Source organism: Cetorhinus maximus, chromosome 8 (assembly GCF_964194155.1).
Source record: "Cetorhinus maximus chromosome 8, sCetMax3.hap1.1, whole genome shotgun sequence".
In the NCBI taxonomy this organism is placed as follows: Eukaryota; Metazoa; Chordata; class Chondrichthyes; order Lamniformes; family Cetorhinidae; genus Cetorhinus; species Cetorhinus maximus.
The window spans coordinates 118,182,993-118,207,034 of record NC_135886.1 but is presented as its reverse complement, the minus strand read 5'-3'; the positions used below and the strand labels follow the sequence as shown (position 1 = coordinate 118,207,034).

General features: G+C 42.5%; 2 protein-coding genes and 1 pseudogene across 2 annotated transcripts in view; 2 read left to right on the top strand and 1 right to left on the bottom strand.

The window, feature by feature from the left end:
* Positions 1-24,042, bottom strand: part of kdrl (kinase insert domain receptor like) — a 200,797-nt gene that overhangs the window by 79,378 nt on the left and 97,377 nt on the right. The window contains exons 10-12 of the mRNA XM_078547471.1: positions 18,078-18,234; positions 17,114-17,228; positions 2,813-2,921 (exon numbers count right to left, since the gene is read on the bottom strand). Of these exons, the coding sequence (XP_078403597.1) occupies positions 2,813-2,921; positions 17,114-17,228; positions 18,078-18,234 (381 nt within the window). The remainder of the gene's footprint in view (positions 1-2,812; positions 2,922-17,113; positions 17,229-18,077; positions 18,235-24,042) is intronic.
* LOC144684118 (5S ribosomal RNA) lies at positions 7,735-7,843 on the top strand (annotated as a pseudogene).
* LOC144683908 (histone H2A-like) lies at positions 7,867-8,256 on the top strand. Its single transcript, XM_078547472.1, has one exon. It carries the CDS (start codon positions 7,867-7,869, stop codon positions 8,254-8,256), a length of 390 nt encoding a protein of 129 aa, XP_078403598.1.

Genomic DNA, 24,042 nt, shown 5'->3' with positions numbered 1-24,042 from the left:
CCACAAGCATAAGGTGGGTCAGTATTTTCGGCAATAATTGGGACTAAGCTGATGGGAAAATTGTACTCAGTGTCAGAATCTTCAATGTTGGCTATTAGAGTATAACAGAAGAGTGGGTGAAGAAATGGGATAGAAATTATCCTTTCATCTTTGGAATCTGGGTTACGTCAACCCAATCTTAAACCAATCACTAGTCACCGCAACATAAAACTGCAGCTTACTGGATAATTGCTTTTACTTTGGCAATTTCACTCAGCTAAATTACAAGCTTTAGGAAAATATCATACTGATGCAATAGGGGATGTTTTATTGGTGGTGGGACAGAACAGACAAAGATTTACTCTTTATTTACCATGCTACAACAAAGAAAAGTCTCTGCAAGAATCCTAGCACAGCCTCCTTAACAGGGGAATAAACTGTCCTTGATTATATGAGTTTCTTTACCACTGTTATCAACTGAAAGGAAATGAACTGAGATACCAGCAAATATGGTGTGTTACAGTTTACTCATAGAGTCCAAGTTGCTGTGGTAACATACACATTGTAGTCCAGAGCTGTGGATAGTGATGGTAGAGACTCCAACATTCTTTCCATCACATGGCTGACCAGGAATCTCTCCCACTCTTATGACCTGCCGTTAATGTGAGTTGGAAAGATTTGCAGGTTGATACTCAACCTGTTTGGCCGCATCGTGAACACACCTTCCTTGGCCATTAGGTCTTGAGGTAGGAGTCTGGCTCAGAGGCAGGGAAGCTACCCACTGCGCCACAAGATCTCACAAGAGCAAATAGACCACCACTAGGCAAATATCACCATTGTTGTAGAGAAATAGAATTATTGTTCAACTCAACATTTACTCAACTGTAATATTTTGGGACAATGTGAGGCTGCCCAAAATAGTAATTAAGATTATACCTTCACATGCATATACTTATTGTGGAAAACAATACTTACAATCTTTGCTGCACAGTTTGGACTGTGCTTATATTTAGATTGGAACCCTGAGGCTCTAAGATTGTGTTTAAAAAAACACGCTTCCATCCAATTGCTTACTGTGGGTGTACCTACACCACATGGACTGTAGACATTCAAGAAGGCAGCTCACCACATCTTCTCAAGGGCAGTTAGGGATGGGTAATAAATGCTGGCCTAACCAGCGACACTCACATCCCATGAACAAATTTTAAAAATTATTTTTCTTCAAACTCAACTTATTAGTTTATGTAGAGATAATTTGGAACAGAGAAAGGAAAAAGCTGAATGAAAGGTATTGTGCGTCATTTTTCTTTGCTAATTTCCTTTCCTTAGGTTTTATGTCTTTTCTGAGGCTACAGTTCTGAAGGTGTTCGTAAATATCCAGGCACGAGCAAAGATAGCTTATCTCATTGTACTGACAGCTGAGCCTGATCCTACCTGGCCTTCATCCTCCAACATCATTCACTGGATAGTGATAAGCAGTGGGAACTTTGACGGATATTTTTTCCTTCACCATCCCATGATTTGCAAACCATTTGCAGTTTCCCAGGTCAATTTATCTAACCCAACACAAATTAAGCATGGAACTTTCAGGTTTGAATAGTTTAACGTTGAAGGTGAGGGGACTGTGGATACCGTTAGTTTTTGATTTGGCATGTGCGTGAATGAGCACATTAGCATGAATTTTAATGAGTGTCCCTTTTCAGGTCCGATCAGGATCTGAAGTTTAAAATACCTAGAAATATCTCCCTAAAAAATGCTGCCACTCGTCATATAAAATAACAGGTTTCAGAACTAGCAACTTAAAAGTAGATTTTCTCAACTATTGTACCAGCAATTCTTGCTTTTCAAATAATATTTTTGAACAGCATCCAACAGAATAACAATGGTGCACATCAGCTGAGAAGTCAGTCCTTTATAGGTTTAAAGGGGTTATGTTGTAGAATTGTATAATAGGAAATCCCACAAACCTTGAAGGGAGCTTTTATTCAATTGAAAATATCATTTTGCGTGTTATTTTAAATATATGAACAATACATAATCATTATATGGTGACAGGCATAGGTGTGCACAGGATATAAGTGAGTGGGCAGGATGCCTACCAAAAAAGAACTTACTCCTATCGACCATGACAACCAGGATGAAATCCCTGTTTTAATACTGTGGAAAGTAATGTGTATGTAAATGTGTGTAAAAAAGGGGCTATGGGGTATGAGTGGGGGGAAGGAGTTGGCATTGAGATGGCATGGAGGGTGTGAGGGGCTTGGGGTGGGGGGGGGGGGTGGTGGGGGTGAGGGGTGAGGGCTAGAGGGCCTAAAATCTTCTAAAACAACTGGGACCAAGTCCCAGAGAACTGAGGCGAGCCTTCCAGCTGACTTCGGCATTCATCCATCACCGGGTTCTCCAAGCACCTGATTCCGGCAGGCCTGACTTCAGCCCTCACCCACCCCCCGCTCCTGGAGTGAAAATCTCGCGACGCAGGGTGCTTTTTACTGAGGCTGGTCTGACGAGTCAGGAAATTTTTCAGTAGCCAAAATTCAGCCCCTTCACTCTTGAGAAGTGATCAGCTCATATTAAAACATTTCAATCTGACTTTTGTGTATTGCCAGCAGTGCAAGAGGGTCATGTCTGATTGATTCATTCTAAGAGTTTCCAGTCCAGTTCTCCAACTGATCTGGTTGCTGGACAATGAAAACCTCCAATTACAATAAACAAATGTGATTTTTTCCCCTTTGTAAAATATTAACAAGCTGGCAAATGGATTGAAATATCGATTGTCAGCTTTAAATCTTTATTTTGATCGTGCACGGTCTCCTGATAGCAAACAATTGCTTACCTGTAACGTAAAAGTTAATTCTTCTTCTGTCTTCACCACACTCACTGGTAGCTATGCAGTGATAATTACCTGAGACCTTGGCTTCGGCCACAATCAGAGTGCTCACAGTCTAAAACAACAGAAAAGAGTTCCATTTATTAGCTGAAAACAGTAAACCTGTTCTTTAAAAAATTAGGTAAAACTGGTGCCATGTCTTAGGTTAAGGGGAGAAAACTCGACTGCTGGGATCCCACAGAGCTTGACACACTTGCAGAATCTTGTGGCTGTTTGGGGATCACAGCACAGTAGGCAATTCACCCCTAACAGATCTCTCTCTCTTAAGTATAAAAAGGATTCCTGTTTCAGAATATTATCCAATGACATCTGCTGGACGTATATGTATGTGGATATTGGCAGGATCATAACTGGCCTAAGCTGTTATGTTCCCCGTGATCAGAATGCCGGCCAACACACATTGACACATGTGAAGAATGGTCACTGGGCTGCCAACACGTCAGTGCATTCGAAACAGAGGACAAAAGATAATATTTGAATACCATCAAGGTAGTCATTTATGCATAAAAGCAAACTGAACCAGCTCACCATCTGTGCAACATAATAGTTATGTAAAATGGACAACCTGCCAATAGATCAATTGATTTCAAAAGAATTTCTGCTCAAACCACTCAATAAATTGGCTGGACACCCAACAGTGCACGCCCCGCAGAAGGACTGAATAAAGGGTGCCATTATTTTGTAAATAGCCTCATCAATACACTTGCCACATTGCATCATAGACCCTGTCTGAGGAATGTTTCACATTCGGAGGCTTTTGCCATATTGTAACGTTATTTAGAAGTACTTGGAAACATACAACAACAATTTACATTTATATAGCGCCTTTAATATAGTAAAACATTCCGATGTCCTTCACATGGGACAAAATTTGACAAAAAACCCTGTAAGGGGATATTAAGGACGGATGATCAGAGATTTTGTCAAAGAGGTAGGTTTTATAGCATTAGTGGTGGAGAGGTAGAAAGGTTTAGGGTGGGACTTCCAAGAGCTTAGAGCCTCTACTAAAGACCCGGCCACCAATGGGGCAAAGGAATCAGGGTGAACATAAACAGGACAGACATCCTTTAAATAGGCCATGTTTAAACTAAAAATATAATAATTTCTGGTAACTGAAAGCAGACATTCTGCAGAGTCTATGAACAAAGATGTACAAAATATATTTTGGTCAGTAAAATGAGATGAGTAAAATGTTTTTCTCTCCCTTTCTTGCCTTAGTAGAAAACACAGTGTGACGTTCTTTAAATAGAACTGCTTGCAGGCACCGCAGACTGACCTCATACTTGATGCTGATCCACATTAAACTGCTTTGTGAAAATGGCAAGGATCAGTTTAATTTGGGTTTGGTCCAAATATCAAGAGAGAAAACTCCTTTTTGCTGTCTTGTGCAGGCTGTGTTTGCACGCAACACAGAACCTAAGTTCTGGAGTGTCTTTGAAAGATAATTGATTTTAGCTCATCCTCATCTATCCCGTCATTTTCCAATGTGAACTTCCCTGTTCCTGGATTATAATGAGATCAATAGTGCTCCAAATCACATCCGTCCCCCAAAGAAATAAACACGCCACGGGTATTCAATTTCTTTAGCAGTAACAAAGCCAAATGCTTGCTAAGATTAAGCAATGGGAAACATGTTATCATTAAAAGGCACCTGTGGACTTGTGTGTGGTAGCAATTTCTGAACAGAAGCTGATGAACACTTCCACAAACAGTCATAAATATAGGACTATGACACGTAGTGACACTGAAGTACAGTGGGCACACAATTTTGTCCTAAATTAAGATGCAAGTATGCCCAACATTGCATTTCTTGTATAGTGGAAAGTTATGGCAAAAATTGCAGGGCTATATCCTAAACTGTGGGCAATCGGGACTCTGTCGTTAAATCTAATTTTTAAATGGATTTAAAATTTCTTATATGCTCGTCTCCGTGATAAAACTGCGTGAATCAATTTTCTTTGAAAATACTTTCCAATTCTGCTGTGGGAATTCTATATCTTGCTAAGAGTAAGGGAATACATAGAGGGGAGACTACAGCAGAGTGAAATGTAGGCAGAGTGTATTGTTGGGAATTTGGTCCACGTGGTAAGTTCTGCTGTCTTTCTCAAGTTTAAATTTAGATTAAAACTCAGACTCTGACATAGAACTTCCAGACTTCAAGTTAGTTAAATAGCCTTGTTAAACAGGGAGCTGCCTGGCAGTGGCAATTATCTGTCAATCAGTTCAAAATAGTTGGTTTAATAGGCATTAATTATTGTAGCAGGAAGCTAAGCTAACTAGTGATTCATCAGAGGCTCTATACAGTAAATCCTCACTTAAAGTTGTGGTTGCACTCCTGAAGATCGCAACTTTAAGAAAAACAACTTTAAGCAAATCATAGGCTCCCATAGGGATCAATGTTAAACTCAATGTTTTCTTGCCTGGAAAAAAACATTGTACAAGCTGAAATACTGTATTGTACAAGTGCAGCACTGTGCATTCCTAGCTGGGATAACTTGCGAAATAAAATAAATCACAGAATGTAACAGAAATGCCATATAAATTCAAATTAGATAACACTAAATCACTCATACCAGCCCTGAGTAGCACAGCTTCCTACAGCACTCCTGAAACTCAGCTCAACTTTTTGCTTGCTTTCCTTTCCCACTCTGTCTGTCTGTCTGCCTCTCTCCTTTCCCACTGAATCTCTTCCTCTATTCTTACTCTGTCTTTCTGTCCAGAGCCTGGACCCCTTCCTGACAGTCTGCAGTGGATAAGCCTCTGTCCCTGAGGGAGAGGGAGGGGGTGGTGCGGTGGGTGGAGCCGGGATCCATGGATGGAGCCGGGGGAGTCTGCGGATAGAGTCAGGCGGTGTCTGCAAATGTAGCCAGGTGGGTCTATGGATGGAGTTGGGGAGGGGGGTTGTCAATGGGGCTGGTGGGGGGGGGACACAGAAGGAACCAGGGGCTGCAAAAGGAGCCGCAGGGTTTGAGGAAGTAGCTGAAGGCCCCGCTCCCTCCACCCCTGCTCTGGGTTACCCACAGTTCATTGCCTGATCAACGGCCTGCAGCTTCCCATCCCTGCCCTGTGCTCCTGCTCCCAGAATTTGGGGCCTTGCTCTCTCCATTCAGCCTGGGCCTCTGGTGACTGCAGTGATGGCTCTGGTATCAGAAAATGGCAGGGGCTGTCCCTCCAGCCCAAGGGATGGGGCCAGTGTGCAGATACCAAACCAAAAATAGTGATGGAAATCAAAAAAAAGGCCCCAAAGAATAAATGACGTGATGCAAAATGACTTTAAACGGGGCAACTTAAAGTGAATACTTAACTTTATAAGCAGAGAGGTCTTTCAAACCACATGGAGTAAGAGGATGCACGGAGAGAGACTACACTAGACTGAGACATAGACAGAGTGTGTAGTTGGGAATTTGATTAACTTGGGAATTTGGTGCAGCAGGGCAAAGAAGTACTCCTTTTTCTATTTTTTCTTTCAGCCTCCAGTGGTTGGTGAGTTTTCTTCCTTCATCTCAAAAATAGGTAAGTGCAACTTTCTATTACTTTATCTGTGTAAATAATTAACTAATTGACTAAATAAATAAATAAGGTTGGACAGAAATGGCAGGGCTGGTGGTGTGCTATGGCTACAGCACATGGGAATCTGTGGAATTCATTGCAATCCTGGACAATCATATCTGCAGTAAGTGTCCGCAGCTTGGGTAACTTTGGCTTAGAGTTGCTGAGCTGGAGTCTGAGTTGAGGATATTGCAGGGCATTAGGAAAGGGGAGAGTTACCCAGACACTTTGTTCCAGGAGGTAGTTACACCACTTAGGTTATGCAGAACGTTAGAGTTGGTCGATGGTCAGCGACAGGCTGATGTGACTGCAAGTCAGGTAGGTATGGGGAATCAGCATGTAATGATGGAGGAACCTCAGACCCTGACTTTATTCAACAGGTATGAAATGCTTACTTCCCGTATGGATGAGGAGAAGGAGTACAAGGTGGATGAATGGACTGGCCATGGCACAATGGTAAAGGATGTTATTCAAGTGGGGGAGTGAAGAGGAATTTGATAATGATAGACAGTAGAGTCATGGGGATAGTCACTGTTCTCTGCAGCTGTGACCTGGAGCTCTGAAGGTTGTGTTGCCTGTCTGGTGCCAGGGTTAATGACATTTCCTTATGGTTGGACAGGACCTTGGGGAAAAATTTTCCCTCGTCAGGGGGGTTGTGCGGGGGCGGGCGGGGTCACACGAAAGAGTGCAGAAATCTCCCTGAGGCATGGAGCTGCCTCAGGGAGTTTAAGTTTGGAATGAAAGTTTTTATTAAAGACAGAAAAAAATTATTTAGACATGTTGCCTCAGCGTCACATGAGCTGGGACATGTTTATTAAATGTTTGAGAATTTTTAATTTAGTTAATAAACCCTTCATGAAACCTCATCCCGCCCGTGGATGAGGTTTCATGCAAAATGTGAAGGCGACCTGGGCTCTTCGCCTGCCTGCCAACCTTAAGGTTGGACAGGCAGGATTCTTAAATACTTTAATTACTTTCTTAATGGCCTTAATAGGCCTTTGGCAGTTCAGCGGGTGCGCAGCCAAGTCAGCTGAGCGCCTGCCAAGCTGAAAATCTAAATGACGTGCCCGACGTCACCGCGCATCATTTTACATGTCGGTGAGCGGGCCCTTCCCCCACTCACCGACCCAAAAATTCTTCCCTCAATTAATTAAAGTTTTTAATTAAAATTCATAAACATGTTCCAGCTCCTGTGACACTATCACATGAAAGGTCACATCTGAATAATTTTATTTTTTTACTTTCACCATCCTTTGCATTGAACTGAATCTCCCTGAGGCAGCTCTGTGCCTCAGGGAGATTTCTGTGCTCTTTCGCGCACATGTGGCCATACTAGTCTGAAAATGCCCGATCTCGGAAGCTAAGCAGCCTTAGGCCTGGTTAGTACTTGGATGGGAGACCGCCTGGGAGTACCAGGTGCAGTAGGCTTCAATAAGAGCGAATTCTGAAAGATGTCTGGTCGCGGTAAAACCGGAGGCAAAGGGCGCGCCAAGGCCAAGACTCGTTCCTCCAGAGCCGGGCTCCAGTTGCCTGTCGGCCGTATCCACCGGCTGCGGTGCAAGGGTCATTATGCCGAGCAGGTCGGGGCCAGAGCCCCCGTCTACCTGGCCGTCGTCCTCGAGTACCTGACGGCCAAGATCCTTGAGTTGGCCGGCAACGTGGCCCAGGACAACAAGAAGACCCGCATCATCCCCCTCCGCCTGCAGCTCACCATCCGCAATGACGAGGAGCTCAACAAGCTGCTGGGAGGGGTCACCATAGCCCAGGGTGGGGTCCTGCCCAACATCCAGGCTGTGTTGCTGCCCAAGAAAACTGGCCACCCCAGCAAGGTTTACGCCTGAAGGGGTGAGACCAGAAAAACAACACATGTAGGCCCCGACTCTCCCTCCTCCCCCCGCCCGCACAGGTTGGTTGCGCCTGCCCACATAAAATGGTGACATGCAGCCGATCATGGGTGGCGATCGGCTCCGCGCCTGCTCCCGACCGGCCAGCCCAGTGGAGAGGAAATTCTCCCCTAGGAATAGCAAAAGTGAGAATACAGGAATACAGTGGTGGATGTGGTTTATACTCTCGCTAATAGTAGTTACACAATTGGACAGAGCATTAAACAAGAAATTATTGGAGCTAGTAACAAAGGAAATGTAACAATTGTAGGGGACTTTAGTATTCATTTAGACTGGGACAATCAAATTCGCAAGAGTGGTCAGAAGATGAGTTTGTAGAATGTTTTTGTGACAGTTTCTTGGAGCAATACATTATGGAACCAATTATTGCTTTCACTATCTTAGATCTAGTATTGTGTAATGAAGCAAGGTTAATTAGTAATGTCATAATAAAAGAGCCACTGAAAAATAGTGATCATAATACCATTGAATTCCATGTTAAGTTTGAAAGTGACATGCTCCAATCACAAACAAGAATCTTAAACTTAAACAAAGTTAATTACATAGGTATGAAGGGAGAACTGGCTAAGGTTAATTGATTAATAGACTGGAAGGCATTGAGGTAAATTAACAGTGGGAAACATTTAAAGAAATAATAAAAAATGTTCAGCAAAATTACACTCCATTGAAAAGGAAAAATTCAGCAAAAAACGACCCATCGTGGCTCACTTTGGAAGTTAAATATAGTATTAGATTAAAAAAAAGGTGTATAATGTTGTAAAAAGCTGTGGCAAATCTGAGGATTGGGAGTGTTTTAGAAACCAGCAGAGGGCCACCAAAAAGTTGATCAAAAGGGAAGAAATAGAAACTGAGAGTAAACTTGCCAGGAATATAAAAACAGATTGTAAGAGCTGTTATAAGTATATAAAAATGAAGAGAATAGCTAAAGTAAACATTGGTCCCTTAGAAGCAGAGACAGGAGAAATTTACTTGGGAATGAGAAAACGGCAAAGGCATTGAACAAATATTTTGTGTCTGTAGAAGGCACAAGTTTCATACCAGAAATAGATAGCACCTAGTGGATAAAAAGAGTGACGAAATAAGGAAATTAATATCAGCAGAGAAAAGGTATTGGAGGAACTTAAGGGAATAAAATCCACCAAATCCCCAGGGCCTGATGGCTTACACCCTAGGTTTCTAAAAGAGATAGCTGCAGAGATAGTGGATGTGCTTGCTTTGATTTTCCGAACTTCCTTAGATTTGGAAGGGTCCCATCAGGTTGGAAGGTGGCAAATGTTACACCACTTTTTAAGAAAGGAGGGAGAGAGAAAACAGTGAACTATAGGCCAATTAACCTAACATCAGTTGTTGGGAAAATGCTGGAATCTATCATTAAGGTAGTCTTAACAATGCACTTAGAACAAGTCAACATGGTTTACTAAAGAAAAATCCTCTTTGACAAATTTATCACAGTTTTTTGAGAATGTAATTTGTAGGTTAGATAAAGGGGAACCAATAGATGTAGTATACTGAATTTCCAAAAGACATTTGATAGGGTTCCACACAAAAGGTTAGTAGGCAAGATAGGGGTTCATGGAGTTGGGGTAATATATTAGCATAGAGAGAAGATTGGTTAATGGATAGAAAGCAGAGAGGAGGTGTAACCAGAGACTTTTCAAGTTGGCAGGCAGTGAATAGTTGAGTGCTGCAAGGATCAGTCCTGGGCCTCAGCTATTTACTAACTATATTACTAATTTAGATGAACAGACAGACAGTAATGTATCTAAGTTTACTGATGACGCTAAGCTAGGTGGAAAGATAAGCTGTGGGAAGGACAAGGAGAAGGTGCAAAGAGATATAGGCAGGTTAATTGAGTGGGCAGCATGATGGCAAATGGCGTATAATGTAGGGAAGTGTGAAGTTATTCACTTTGGTTGTAAGAATAGAAAAGAATATTTTTCAAAAGGTGAGAAATTTGCAAGTGTTGATGTTCAAAGAGACTTGGGTGTGCTTATACAAGGATTGTAGAAAGTTTGCATGCAGGTGGAGCAAGCAAGTAGGAAGGCAAATGGCATGTTGGCTTCTATTGCAAGGAGATTAGAGCACAAGAATAAAGAAGTCTTGATACAGTTATACAGGGTTTTGGGGAGATCACATCTGGAATACTGTATGCAGATTTGGTCTCCACATTTAAGAAAGGATATACTTGCATTGGAAGCGGTACAATGAGGGTTCACCAGATTAGTCCTTAGGATAAGGGGGTTGTATTATAATGAGGGACTGAGTAAATTGGGCTTATATCCTCTGGAGTTTAGAAGAATGAGAGGTGATCTGATTGAAACCTACAAAATTCTGAAGGGGCTTTTTAGGCTGGACGCTGAGAGATTGTTTCCATTGGTCGGGGAGTAGGAAACATAGGGGCATAGTCTCAGGATAAGGGGCCTTTCATTTAAGACTGAGATGAGGAGAAGCTACTTCTCTCAAAGGGCTGTGAATCTTTGGAATTCTCTACCCCAGAGGGTTGTGGAAGCTCCACTGTTGAACACATTTAAGGCTGGGACAGACAGACTTTTGGTCTCTTAGAAAATTAAGGGATATGGGGAGCGGGTGGAAAAATGGAGTTGAAGCCCATGATCAGCCATGATCATAGTGGATGGTGGAGTAGGCTCGATGGGCCATATGGTCTACTCCTGCTCCTATTTCTTGTGTTCTTGTGATCTAAAGTATCATGAGAAAAAGCATCCACTGAAACATTCCATTCCCCAGAACAGAAGCAGGCCCATCACTGGAGTGGAGGTGGATGGGGGCAAGCCTTTCCTTCCAGAAACATGGATTAACAGACACAGACCTTAAAAATCAACCTGTCCGTATCCAACTCAGATGGTTGATATGTATGGTTAGTAGTTTGGGTAAACTGTGTTGAGCTTGAAGTCCTGAAAAAGAATGACTTAGAGTTGGAGATAATTCAATGAATCTTGATTTCAAAAATATGAGGTTGGAAGGAAAGGGAGTGCAAAATTGTGTATTTAAAGTTTAGGAGATTTCACATTACCATAGTAATATTGATGAAAATAAGAAAGGTTGAGATGGAGAATGTATGAAGATCAGAGATAAGGAAGGATCATCCAGCAGATCACAAGCTTCTATTTTTATTCTGTCCTAGATCCTACAAGAGAATGCTACAGAATGCATAGAAGTCATATACTGCATCTTGCATAGCTGAAATGTATCTGTATACAGTAGAGTTATAATAGTAGAGTTTACACTCAGCTACGCAGGTTTTTCCAGTGCAGTACACCTGAAATGGATAGAACCAGCACAGAGAGAACATGGAGTTTTAAGCATAAATGATTTAGAGTGAAAATTGCATTTCCGTGATCTTTCACACAACTTTAAAAACATTGCACTAAAAGCCATCCTCACTGACAAAACTGGCCACGGCCCCAGATGAATTAATCACCATTAGGAGTTATTTGCACTCGTTTGTAGGCCTTTAAGAGGTTGTAAAATTTAAGCTAGTTCTCTAAAGCACAAGGACAGTACACAGCACATTTTAAAAGCTTTGGAATATATATTTTTATAGTTTACTAAGACACTGATTAAAGTCCACCAATATACCTAGCAAAGGATACTATGTACTTTGTAAAAGTCATTTTCAGCTTGGCTGGCCTGCACAATCGACGGGCCTGGGAGTGGTCGGGAAACGGACCTCTGACTGCGATCAGTCCCCCGACCGCGATTTCATGCTGGCTGATCAATTAACCGTGGTCAGCCAGCGTGAACTGCGTACTGAAAAGTTCAGCACTGCCGGGGCAGGGGTGGGAGGAGGGCGAGTGGTGATGTCAACAGGGGCACAGGCAAGCACTGAGAGAAAGCTCCCTGAAGGCAGAGAGCTGCCTCAGGGAGCTGAAGACCCGAAACCAGGAAATAAAGTTTTTAAAATCAGCAAAGAAATGTCCAAGCATCACAATCAGGCACTTGAATATGTAGATTATAAAAATGGTGTCCACAGATTTTTATTTTTATTTTATTTAATAACAGAAACTTCTTCCCGCCCTTGGATGAGGTTTGCTAAGAAATGTAAAGGCTGCCTGGCCGATTCGCCTGTTGGCCAACCATAAGGTTGGACAGGCTGCGTAAAAAGACAACAATTGCATCGTTAATGGGCTTAATTTCCCTCTTCATTGTCGGCAGGTGCGCTTCTGACTTATGCGCGCGCCCACCGACCGAAATATCGCGTGAGCGCAGGATGATGTTGGGGCGCTCGCCCGACATCATCTCACGTGACTTCACGCCCGATTGGATTGGCTGTGCGCCCCACCCCCCGATCAGCGTAAAATTCAGCCCCTGGTGTATTTCATCAGCTTGTACACATTGAACATGTATGTTGTAGATTGCAGAAGCTGTGTGTCTACCAGAGTAATGTGGACAGTATGTTGGAGCTGGTGATGCAGGAATTGGCATTTGAGAGTGGACCAAGAAGTGAGCTGATGATGGAATTGGTCACATTTACTTGGCCTAGATAAAAATTGAGAAGATAAAGGGCAGGATTTTCTGCCCCCCCACCCTCCCCCACTGGCGGGATCATCTGGTCCCACAGAAGTCAATGGACTTTTGGCTGGCTCACCACATCAGCCATGGCAGGACCCACTGCACCAGGGATATAAACCCATGGGAAATATTAGACATCTAAAGTAAAATTCTGGAAATATACATTTTTCCATTTGTGCTGTGTGCAGTCCTGGTCACCCCATTACAGAAATGATGTACTTACATTAGAGAGGGTACAGAGGAGATTTACAAGGATGTTGCCAGGACTGAAAAATTGCAGCCATGAGGAGGGATTGGATAGGCTGGGGTTGTCCTCCTTGGAACGGAGGAGGCTGAGGGGGGTTTTGATTGAGATGTACATAATTGTGAGGGGCCTGGATTGAGTGGATGGGAAAGACCTATTTACTTCAGCAGAGAGGTCAGTGACTAGGGGGGCATAGATTTAAAGTGATTGATGGAAAGATTGGAGGGGAGATGAGGTAAAATGTTTTCAGACAGAGGGTTGTGGGGGTCTGGAACTCACTGCCTGAAAGGGGAGTAGAGGCAGAAACTCTCAACTCATTTGATGGTGTCTGGATATGCATGTTAAGCATAACCTGCAGGGCCACAGACTAAATGCTGGAAAGTGGGATTAGGCTGGGGGGCTTGTCTTTTGGCCGGTGCAGACACGATGGGCCAAGTGGCCTCTTTTTGTGCTGTAAATTTTCAATGGCTCCATAGTTCTATCAGTCTCTGAAAGAGATCAACATTCCAGTGAGATGTCGGAATTGGTGTAAACTTCCACACAAATATTAATCCATCTTTACCTTTTAACCTGCTGTGCAATATGTGGTTTTGATTTATGTAGTATCTTAAAGGACTTGAGGGGCTACATAAATGTGAAGCACTTACTGTACAATGCCACATGTTTCCCATATAGATCCCTGCGTGTTACCTTTACTATGTTATGTAACTAATGGCTTACAAATGTTCCTGGGGCTGTCCAAAATATGTCTGTGACCTTTTGAGGTGACTAATACAATGGTGCCTGTTGAATCAAATCAGACACCGAGAGCTGGTGCCTACTTCCATTTATTTTTCAGAATTTTTGATCACATCTGTCTTCATGGAAATAATTTTGGGTTTTGAATTATGTTTAAGTGCTGTGCTTTAAAGCAAAGTAAGTTAACATGGAGTTCAAAACATACAAGCTTTAGACATTGAAGCTGTGCATTAAAGCAAGTTGGGCTATTTATGGAATATCATAGGCTATTTCAAGCTACTATGTTGAGGGCCACTTGTCTCATTTGTAACTCAGTAACAAGGTGACCTCTATTAGTTTTAAAAACATTAGGAGATGGTTTCTTTAAACTCAGACCCCAAGGTGGGAGGAGATATAACTGGTCTTATTGACTGACCTATGAGTGAATCACTAACAAAGGAGGAAATCAGCATCACCGACCTTCCTGTGGCTGAGAAGACAGAGAGAAAAAAAAACAAAGGACACATGGACAGTCATGCTTTAAACATGAGACTGTCATATGTAAACCTGAAATATGAAGATGAAAGATAACAAGCAGAAGGACAATATTTATAATTAGAAATAAATGGAAAGAAAGGTCATGCCAAAACCAAGAAAGCCAGCCCACATAAGGCACTGGCTGCCTGAGTTATGTATTTTGAAAGAGGGAAGTGAAATTGAGTTAAGTCAATGAAATTTGCTTTGACTGTAGGTTCACTTGTTGCCTGTGGAATGTTTATTGTCTAGTGTTACAGTCTGCCTACTGAAAAAGCTGAAGGTACATACAAAAGGCATCAGGGCGATTTATAATCGTTCTGTTTGCCCATTTCTGCCTGGAAAATGGGTGGCTGGTGGTTGGAAATCAGGGTTGGGTGGGATGCACCCCCACGCCCCATTGATACCCAAAGCCCCTCTCAAGGGTTTGTATGTGGACAAGTAGTCTGCCTGCCTGAAAAAGGTGGGCAGCTGCTTATGTGTGTCAGAATCTTTGCCAACCCCAGGAAATGCAAGGAATAGGGCAATGGTAGTCTCAGGCTTAGTAGCAGTAAGCTTCCTAGGTCAGCTGGTGGAGGGAGAGGGCATTTTAGGTTCCCTCAATAATGGTGCCAGAAGCACAACTTTGCCCATTTCAAGGACATCATTAAAAAATATTTCCTACAGCCTTCAAGGTACTTGTGCCCTTTTTTAAAAGTGGTACCTTCTCGTTTGATGTGGGACTGCAATAGGTGTCCTGCTGCATCTCCCTGGCCCAGCAACAATGGTCTTCCTCTTGTTACTGGAGGAATGTAGACTGGGGTCATGGCAGGCTGGGTGGCTGGAGGAAGATTTCTCCCCTGACCTCTGCTTATCAGGGGGATAAAGCTGGTCCATTGCTCCACCAAAATCTAACTCTGACTTTAATGTTTTGTGAAGCCATGACTGGCCAGAGCTGGAATGTACATGTGGTACCTCATCCTGTCTCGTAGGAACATAGGACTTAGGAACAGGAGTAGGCAATTCGCCCCTTTAAGCCTGCTCTGCCATTCAATAAGATCATGGCTGGTCTGATTGTGGTCTCAAATCCACTTTCCTCTCTGCCCTTGAGAAACCTTGACTCCCTAATGGAAGAACTGCTTTAAAAGGAAGAAGGCTTCAGGAGAAGCAAGAGAGAGACAGGAAACCAAGTAAAATAGATTGGAAATATCTACCAACATTAAAATTGATGAAACCACCGTGTGTTGCGATTATAGGATGGAACTGAAATAAAGTTAGTGGCTAGCAGACGCTAGCTATTTTGAAGACTTTTCCATTACCTCTTCTGTACAACATGGATTGTAATTTTCTTAGATAAATTAACTGCAAATAAATGAACTACACAAGAAGGGGTTACAGTCAAAAGTGGTGCCAGCCTGTTTTCAAAGGCTCTGTTTTTGAAATCTAATTATTTTGCAGTGCTTGAGATCAAAGAGCATTTTAACACTGGCACTTGAGATCTGCTTTGGATTAATTCAGAATTTTTTTGGAAGAGACAGACAAGAGATTTATCTACTTTCTCAGAGATGCTCCGGCCTAAGATCCTGCTGCTTTGAGGTATAGAAACACACAGAGACTTCAAGCACAAACTTAAACCTTGTGGAGAAAGGAAAGCAGAGTTGGATTTAGCCTTCAGTGCTCTAAATTAAATAACATATGTGGCTGAAAAAGCTTCAAAAAGAATAAAAATTGATTATGGCAGCAGGTAGCAGATTCAATAACACTAACAAATTCGGTAACATATTCATTGGCACTTCACACTCCCACTTGACACTTCATAAATAAAGATTTCAAACTTTATACAGATTTATTCTGCAAACTTCATAAATTGAGCATTGGTGGTTTCATCACACAATTAACTATATACTTTCTCCCATGAACAAAGCCATAGAATGTTATGCTTTGCATAGATTTTTGTTACATCAATTCTTTTGCTATTTTTCACTATATCAGATTGCTTCCATATATCCTCACAGCTGATCTTATCCACTGCATCCTGCAGGAAATGGTTTGTATATGTGCAATGGATAAAACAAGAGCAGGCTCAAATTTTTAAAAAAATGTTCCAGGAATGTGCGCAGTGCTGGCAAGGTTCATATATTGTCCATCCTTAGTTGCCCCCCCAGAAGGTGGTGGTGTGTGATTGTAAAACTGCATGTCTTGCTAGAGGAAAGCAAGAACCAACTGCACAGATCACCTGGAGGCAAGACTCAGTAACAGTGGCAGGTTTCAGTTCACTAAGTGACAATAATGAACCAATTGGCTTTATACCACAAGTTGGCAGCTTTTTTTCATGCTTATTTTTTTCTGGTGCCAGTCTACAAATTATCAGATTTATTGATTCCAGTTTGACAAAATGCAATGTTGGAATTTAATCTCTGGGGAGTGGGAAGGGGGTAGTCATTATGAGTTTGGTCGCATGACGAAATTTGGAGGGTGTGGATCAGCTGTCTGATTTTACAGTTTACACACTAACTGATTTCCCTCTCAATAATCTTCAAATCAAAAAAATAATTGAGTGGGGTGTATAAAGGGTGGTCGATCCGCAAGTGCCAGTTTTCCTCCTGTGCCCACATTGAAAATTACCGCTACAGCCTCTGGGTAAACAGTTCGGTATCATAACCACCACGCTACTACCTTCTCCGTTACATGTCCTGCATGGTAATATCCTCTGGCTTTACTACATGTAGATGGCAACGGCATTAACCTTATAGTGTAAATACACCAAATCCAGATAGATCACATACATACACTGTTTTTATCATTATATGATTCCATTCTGTGAGTGATGTTCTCGATTCTGTTGCCTAGGCTTGTCTGAAATGGTTTTGAAATGTTAATTTTCACATCATCATTTGTCTCACACCTGTCAACAGATGATAAGAAATGGTTACAAACAGCCCTGGATGACTTCAAAGGAAAGCATCTGCAATTGATTAATAGCATTTCGAGAGAGCATGCCCAGTGTTACAAGGAAATCCACTTGTAAATTATGCTTAAAGAAACATATGTGTTGACGGATGTTCAAAGAGAAAAGAAAGGCTTTCCCCATGTTTGATTAGAGTCTCTTGGATTAGATGCCAGTGAGAGATTAGGCAGGCAATACAAGTCTCAAACCTAGAGGAAATCAGCCGCACTGCAGTGGGGGAGAACAAAACAATTGGGTTACTGGGAATGGCTTTCCATGAGGGAGGAAGCCGGACAACAACAGGAAAGCAAATCATGCGTCATTTCACGCAGGAAAGCAGTTTCACCTTCTGTTCGGCCAAGATAAGAATGCACTCAAGGCCCCATAGATGAAGGCCGCTGCTATCACACTCGTCTCTCTAATGTCACCTTCTTGACACATCTATCACGTAAACTAAATAACGTCATGAGGATCTATGAGAAATGTGATAGCATTGAAGGATTAGGGGTTAAAAGTCAGGCAGGGAAGATCCGTATAACTTTATAAACTGTTGATCAAAATGCAAGAACCTTTCTCTTTGACCCAGTTTAAGTAAAAACCCTTGGGCAGGGCAAAAAAAGATCGGAAATAGAATGATATTTATATAAATCTTGTGAGGCATGTAGAGAAATATGTTTGCTAGTTCCTGAGCATGTCAGGTTAATTGCCATCAATTTATTCATCCCATTCTTCCCCTTTGTACCCTGAGCCATATATATTGCCTTAGGTTGGCATCTATTGTGGGAAAGAAGAGGCAATAAGTCTTACGTTGTATGGGATAGGTTGCTGATGCAGGGCTGCCATTGCCAGTGAATTGTGGGAGATGGAATTCCAAAGGCAGTACAGGTCAGTTTATGTTTCTTCCCAAGCTGATAAAACCTTTCCTCTTGGGGTCCCACTGCATTGTCATAGATCTGTGGTTTTGCTGAAAGTAAACAGTAGAAAGTGAGATTTTAATACTCCAGTAGACAAAATAGTATTTATCATGATTTATACCACAGATGCTTTCAGGGAACTGTGAAATAACTTTTTTGTCATTCCATTTTATTTTAATTGTTCCTGGGATGTGAGCATTGTTGGCCAGGTCAGCGTTCATTGCTCATCCCTAATTGCCCTTGAGAAGGCGGTGGTGAGCTGACTTCTTGAACCACTGCAGTGCTGTTAGGGAGGGAATTCCAGAATTTTGGCTCTACAACAGTGAAGGAATGGTGATATATTTCCAGGTCAGGACAGTGTGTGGCTTGGAGGGGAATTTCCAGGCGGTGGTGTTCCCATGCATCTGCTGCCCTTGTCCTTCTAGGTGATAGAGGTTGTGAGCTTTGAACATATTGTCGAAGTAGCATAATTATTGAAATTGCAGGAACTGCACTGCTTTCCAATGTGACCTTCAGTTCACCCAAACTATCTGCTGTAACTAGAATAGAGATGACACCTCAGCCCCCAAAACACCTTGCTTCAGTGGGGCTGTGATGACTTCTTAGCTTCATGATTTGAATCAACAGAAAAACGAGCTAAGTAACTTCCCAATTTTCCAATGGCCTGAATTTTCAGCTTGGCGAGCAGGGGACGGGGCCCACTCGCCGAGGCATAAAATGACGTGTGGTGACGTTGGGCGGGCGTCCCGATGTCACCGCGCGTCATTTAGATTCATTTAGACTCAGCTGCACACCCGCCGAACTGTCAAAGGCTTATTAAGGCCATTTAAAAATCAATTAAAATAATAAACTGAGCTGCCCATCCAACCTTAAGGTTAGTGGACAGGCGAAGAGCCCAGGTGGCCTTCGCATTTTTCATGGAACCTCATCCATGGACGGGAAGAGGTTTCATGAAGGGTTTATAAATTTAATAAATTTTTGCATTACTGTTCATTGACATGTCCCAGCTCATGTGATGCTGTCACATGAGGGGACATGGCCTAAAATTTTTTCTTCTCTTTATTAAATTTTTGAAACTTAAACTAATCTCCCTGAGGCACAGAGGTGCCTCAGGGAGATTTCTGCGCCCTTTCGCGCGCATGCGCCTCCCGACTCAGTGAACCCACCCCCCACCCGCACAGGGAGCGCACAGCGCTTCCGGGCACACATCACACTGGGACGGCCTTAACTGGCCCGCCCACGTAAAATGTCTGTGCGGACCCAATTGGGGGCACCGAGCGGGTTCACGCCCATCCCCACCCACCCCCGTACAACCCTCCCGACAGGGGGGGGGAAAATTCTCCCCCACTATTATGATTTGAGGCAACAGATTCTTGCAAATGGAATTAGCTCGAGAAATAGACCATGTCAGTTCCTCATGGCGCTTTACTTGTGAGTTGCTGTACTACAGTACAAAAGCAATAAAGGGAAGTATTTTTGCAGTTTGAACATACGTCAACAATTATTCACTAAGATAAAAGCAAAATACTGCGGATGCTGGAAATCTAGAGAAACAACAATTATTCAGTTGGGGCTGAGTTTTGTTTTTGGTTTATCGAGCGGGCAATCCCACTGTGCTCTCACTGAAACACACTGGAGGCCTGAATGAGATTTGTGATCGATGCTCATTAGAATAAATGTGAGTTACCACTCTTGAATAAATACTGACAGCAGAGCTCCCTGATTACTTATATTCTATGAAGTTATTATACATATGGGTGCACATTCACATATATTCTGTGAAGCGATTGGACAATTGAGGATAGATATTGTGATCAAGTTCCTGTTTCCAGCCATTTTGGAAAGGAGTCTTAGAGATCACTGGGAGCATGAGCAATCTTACTATCCAGGAGGATCTACCTCAGTTCTCACTAAACCTGAAAGGGCTCCCCGCTACAAGAAGACTGTTGTGAGCCCTGCTACTAGATGCACAGAGATGCACTTCTCCCTCAATGGGGACGTGTAACCACACCCACAGAAGACACATCGCTGAAAGAGATGTAGCAAATGCCAAGCAGAATGATTTTGGACCCCCTGCTGAGATGTGCAGGCACTTAACAGCGTGGTGAGTTCTGTCTGCATGCTACATTCATGGTAATGAGCAAGCTGCATGTAGTTACTGTACTGCCTGCATCACACTGAACGGGTGTGGGTTAATTGAGCATCGTCAGCCCCACTCCTGTTTTTGGGGCTGTTCAGTTTAGCCCACTCAGCTTCCAGCATAGCCCTAGGGTAGAAATATGGCACACAGCCCTTCCATGTCCTTCTTTTCATATGTTAATGAAACTTAAATCGATCCTCAGCCGAAGCTTTAGACACCCATCCTAGAATAATGAATATCAAGTGTGGCTGTTTAACTCAACAGGAATCTAACAGATATGAAATCAAGCCAGAAATAAGACATAATTTGCACTCAAGCAGAAAATTTCCATGGAGGTTCTCCCGCTACGTCTCCCACACCCTCCCCCAATGACTTCCGTTATGCTGTTTATCCACGGTTTCTGCGGCTCTTCTGACAAAGTTCCGATGGTAAGCAGGAGAATGGAAATTAACCAAACTGTATCATTTGGCGCACGGGTTTTCATATTCAAATAGGAACTTAACAAAGAGATCTTGTTGCCTGTGTTCCAGATGGGCCAGATTTAGTTTCTCACAAGTGATTGATGTTTGGATGGGTCCAGTGAAGCGTCTTGGGATGCTTTATTGCGTTAAAAGCACTATGTAAATATAAGTTGTTGCTTTTGGATATTCTCACTCCTACTGGCTGGTCTGTTTTGGACAACACACGGGGCTGAATTCTCCGGTTGGCGAGCAGAGGCGGGACCCGCTCGCCGATGCGTGAAATGACGCGTGGTGACATCGGGCGGGTGTCCTGACGTCACCACACGTCACTTAGATTTCCAGTTCCACAGAGGTGCCTCAGGGAGATTTCTGCGTTCTTTCGCGCACATGCACGAAAGAGTGCCGGCCCTGACACAGGGAACCCCCCCCCCCCACCCCCACCACCCACCGTCCACACAGCGAGTGCACAGCGCTCCTGGGTGAGCGTCACGCTGGGCGGGCCTTAATTGGCCCGCCCATGTAAAATGGTGGCACGGCCCCGATCAGGGGCGCCGATCGGGTTCGCGCTCGCTCCCACACAAACCCCCCCAATGGGGGGAAAGTTTTTTCCATGCACTTTCTAGAAGGGACTGTTTAGCACAATGAGACTATAGAATTTAAGTGTTATAAACAAAGCGAAGCAGTACCCAGCCTAGTATTTGTACTTATACCTGTTCATGTGTAGAATAGCTTAGAGTGCACTGCTTTGCACTGTGTTTCCAGTATGGTTAAGAAAAAAGATAATTGGGCAATGTCTCTTTAAGGAAATTCTGTATTAAACAGCTTAATGAGACCCATTCTCTTGGACACCGTTTTAGATGTCGCTGTACTTGTACTTGACAGTGACTAAAAATGCATTCAATGTAAAATAATCCAAGGCCGGGATCTTCCGGCTCCGTCATGGATGGGACCTTCCATGGGCGAGGCGGCGTCCCAGCCGGAAGTCCATTGACTTGCGGCGGGACCGGAAGATCGCAGCAGCGAACAGGTGCGGAAAATCCCGCCGAAAGTCACAAATGGAGCAGTTTCCACACATGTAAAGCAACTCAACAATATGGTTTGCTGCATGATTTCTCTCTCTTGTCTGCATTTCGTAATTAAATATTATTTTTTATCCATTTTGTCCCAAGCTGAAGTTAGTGAACCTTACACTCAGGCCTCTCTGACCCTGGCTCAAATGCTGCCAGGCCTGCTTAGGGTTTCCAGCATTTTCTGTTTTATTTCAGATTTCCAGCATCTGCAGTATTTTGGTCTTGTCATAAAAATAGTAGTTAGGTGATATCATGCTTAGGTTATAGTTAAAGAAAGAGCTTATATTTATATGCATCTTTGAGATCCTCAGGATGTCCCAAAGCACTTTACAGACAATAAACATCTCATGTGAAAGATGACACCTCCAACTGTACAGTATCCCTCAAGTGTCAGCCTAGGTTACATGTTCAAGTCTCTGAAGTGCAGATTAAATTCTCAAGCTTCTGACTTAGAGGGGCGAATTCTACCATGAGCGGAGGTAGTGGATGAAAAGACTGAAGGAGGTAAGGTGTTCCAGAATTTTGAACGCTTGACAAAGAGTGATGGCGTTTGCTGAGTCGAGATAAAACAGAGGCAACTATATTTAATTGTGACGTCTTTTTCGTCCAGATGGAAGTATGTTTGTTAATTTGGGAGTGCTTATTGTTAGGGACAAATGTTTCAAGGAGCTATTGAGTTCAATAATGTCAACAAGTCAGCAAATTAATACACACACAAATACAAATTAATTCTGAAGCATCATTGAACTGTTAATGTTAACGCAACTCACACACATCATCAGTTCTATAATGGACCAATAATCCGGTCTGCCAGATTATCAGGAGGTGAAATAAAAATATTCTCCAGTAGCTCATTCACAAGTATTTACTAGTGTAACAGAAACACAGCACACAATTGTTTCTTAAATTGTTGTCACATTTTTCTCAGCCTTCCCTAAAGGCACTAACCCTTGATGGGTAATATCTCCATGGATGCCTGCACCCCAGAATCTCACCAAGTAACCACTTGTGAACATCGGCAAGATATTTCACCTCAAAGCCAAACCCAATTCTGACCACTTTTACTGACCACAAATGCACACTTTTGAGTAACCGTTCAGTGTTACAGTAATACCACTATCATGAACTCAGTGTTGATCAGGCAATGAATCTTTGACTTTCTGGTATGTAGTAGGCCACAGTCTCGCACTCTCCAGTGCAATTACCAGCAGGGACCATCAGAGGCACCTGCACTGATTGAATTTTTACACTGTGTTTGGCTATAAAATCTCTCTTTAATAGTCAACTTTCCACAGGTTATTAGATTCTGGATCCTGCTTTCCTAACTAAATGTCCAACTTAATGTCTGACTTTTCATTGTAAATTATGCACTCGGCTTCAATGCTGAAAGTGAATTCTTGTCAATACTTTCAAGGCATAAAACCTGAGAGCAATCAGATCTGTCTGTCCAGACTCCCACCACTCACCAGTAAGAAAGAAAAAATATGGTGCTCTCCGCAAGCTACCACCTCATGTTTTTTTTTAAAATTCCCTTGACAGACAATCGCTCTTGGTAGTTATGGAGCTTTATATTAAGCTTACTTCAAAAGAAATTTCACTGGTTGAAGTACTGCTTGTAATTATTACCAGCATTTTTTGCTGTAAAGCCATTGATGTTTTTTTTTTAACTATCTCTGGCATAGCTTTTTCTTCAAGAGAACAACTTTGATAAGAAAGCAAAGAAAAACTAAACATAACACAACATGCAAACAATAAATCCATTACAGCCTACAAGGGTACTCTACTGTACAAAAAAATAACTGCATTGCATGCTTTGAATTTTTTGGCAAAAGATATCTGACCCCCAATAGAAATGCTCGCTACTTCTAATGAAATCAAAATAGTTTGGATGATTTTTCTTGCATTATACACACTCCCCCCGAGGCTCTTCCAGCTGACCTAGATCATTATGTATGATGAAATCAAAACAGAAATGTTGGAAAGACGCAGCAGATTCATCAGAGTCTGAAAAGCAAAAAATAATGCAGGCTAATATTTTGGGTGTAGTTAGATGAAGAGTTCCAATGAAGGTTATGTGCTCAGGACATTAACTTGTCTTTTTTCTTTTCAAGCCCTGACCAACATTTGTATTTTAAGGATTTTCTATTTTTATTTTAGAGTTATACAATATTCTTGATGTTGTTAGAC

Bases quoted from the DNA above. Each gene is read 5' to 3' on its own strand.
- LOC144683908 (XM_078547472.1), top strand. From the start codon at position 7,867: ATGTCTGGTCGCGGTAAAACCGGAGGCAAAGGGCGCGCCAAGGCCAAG.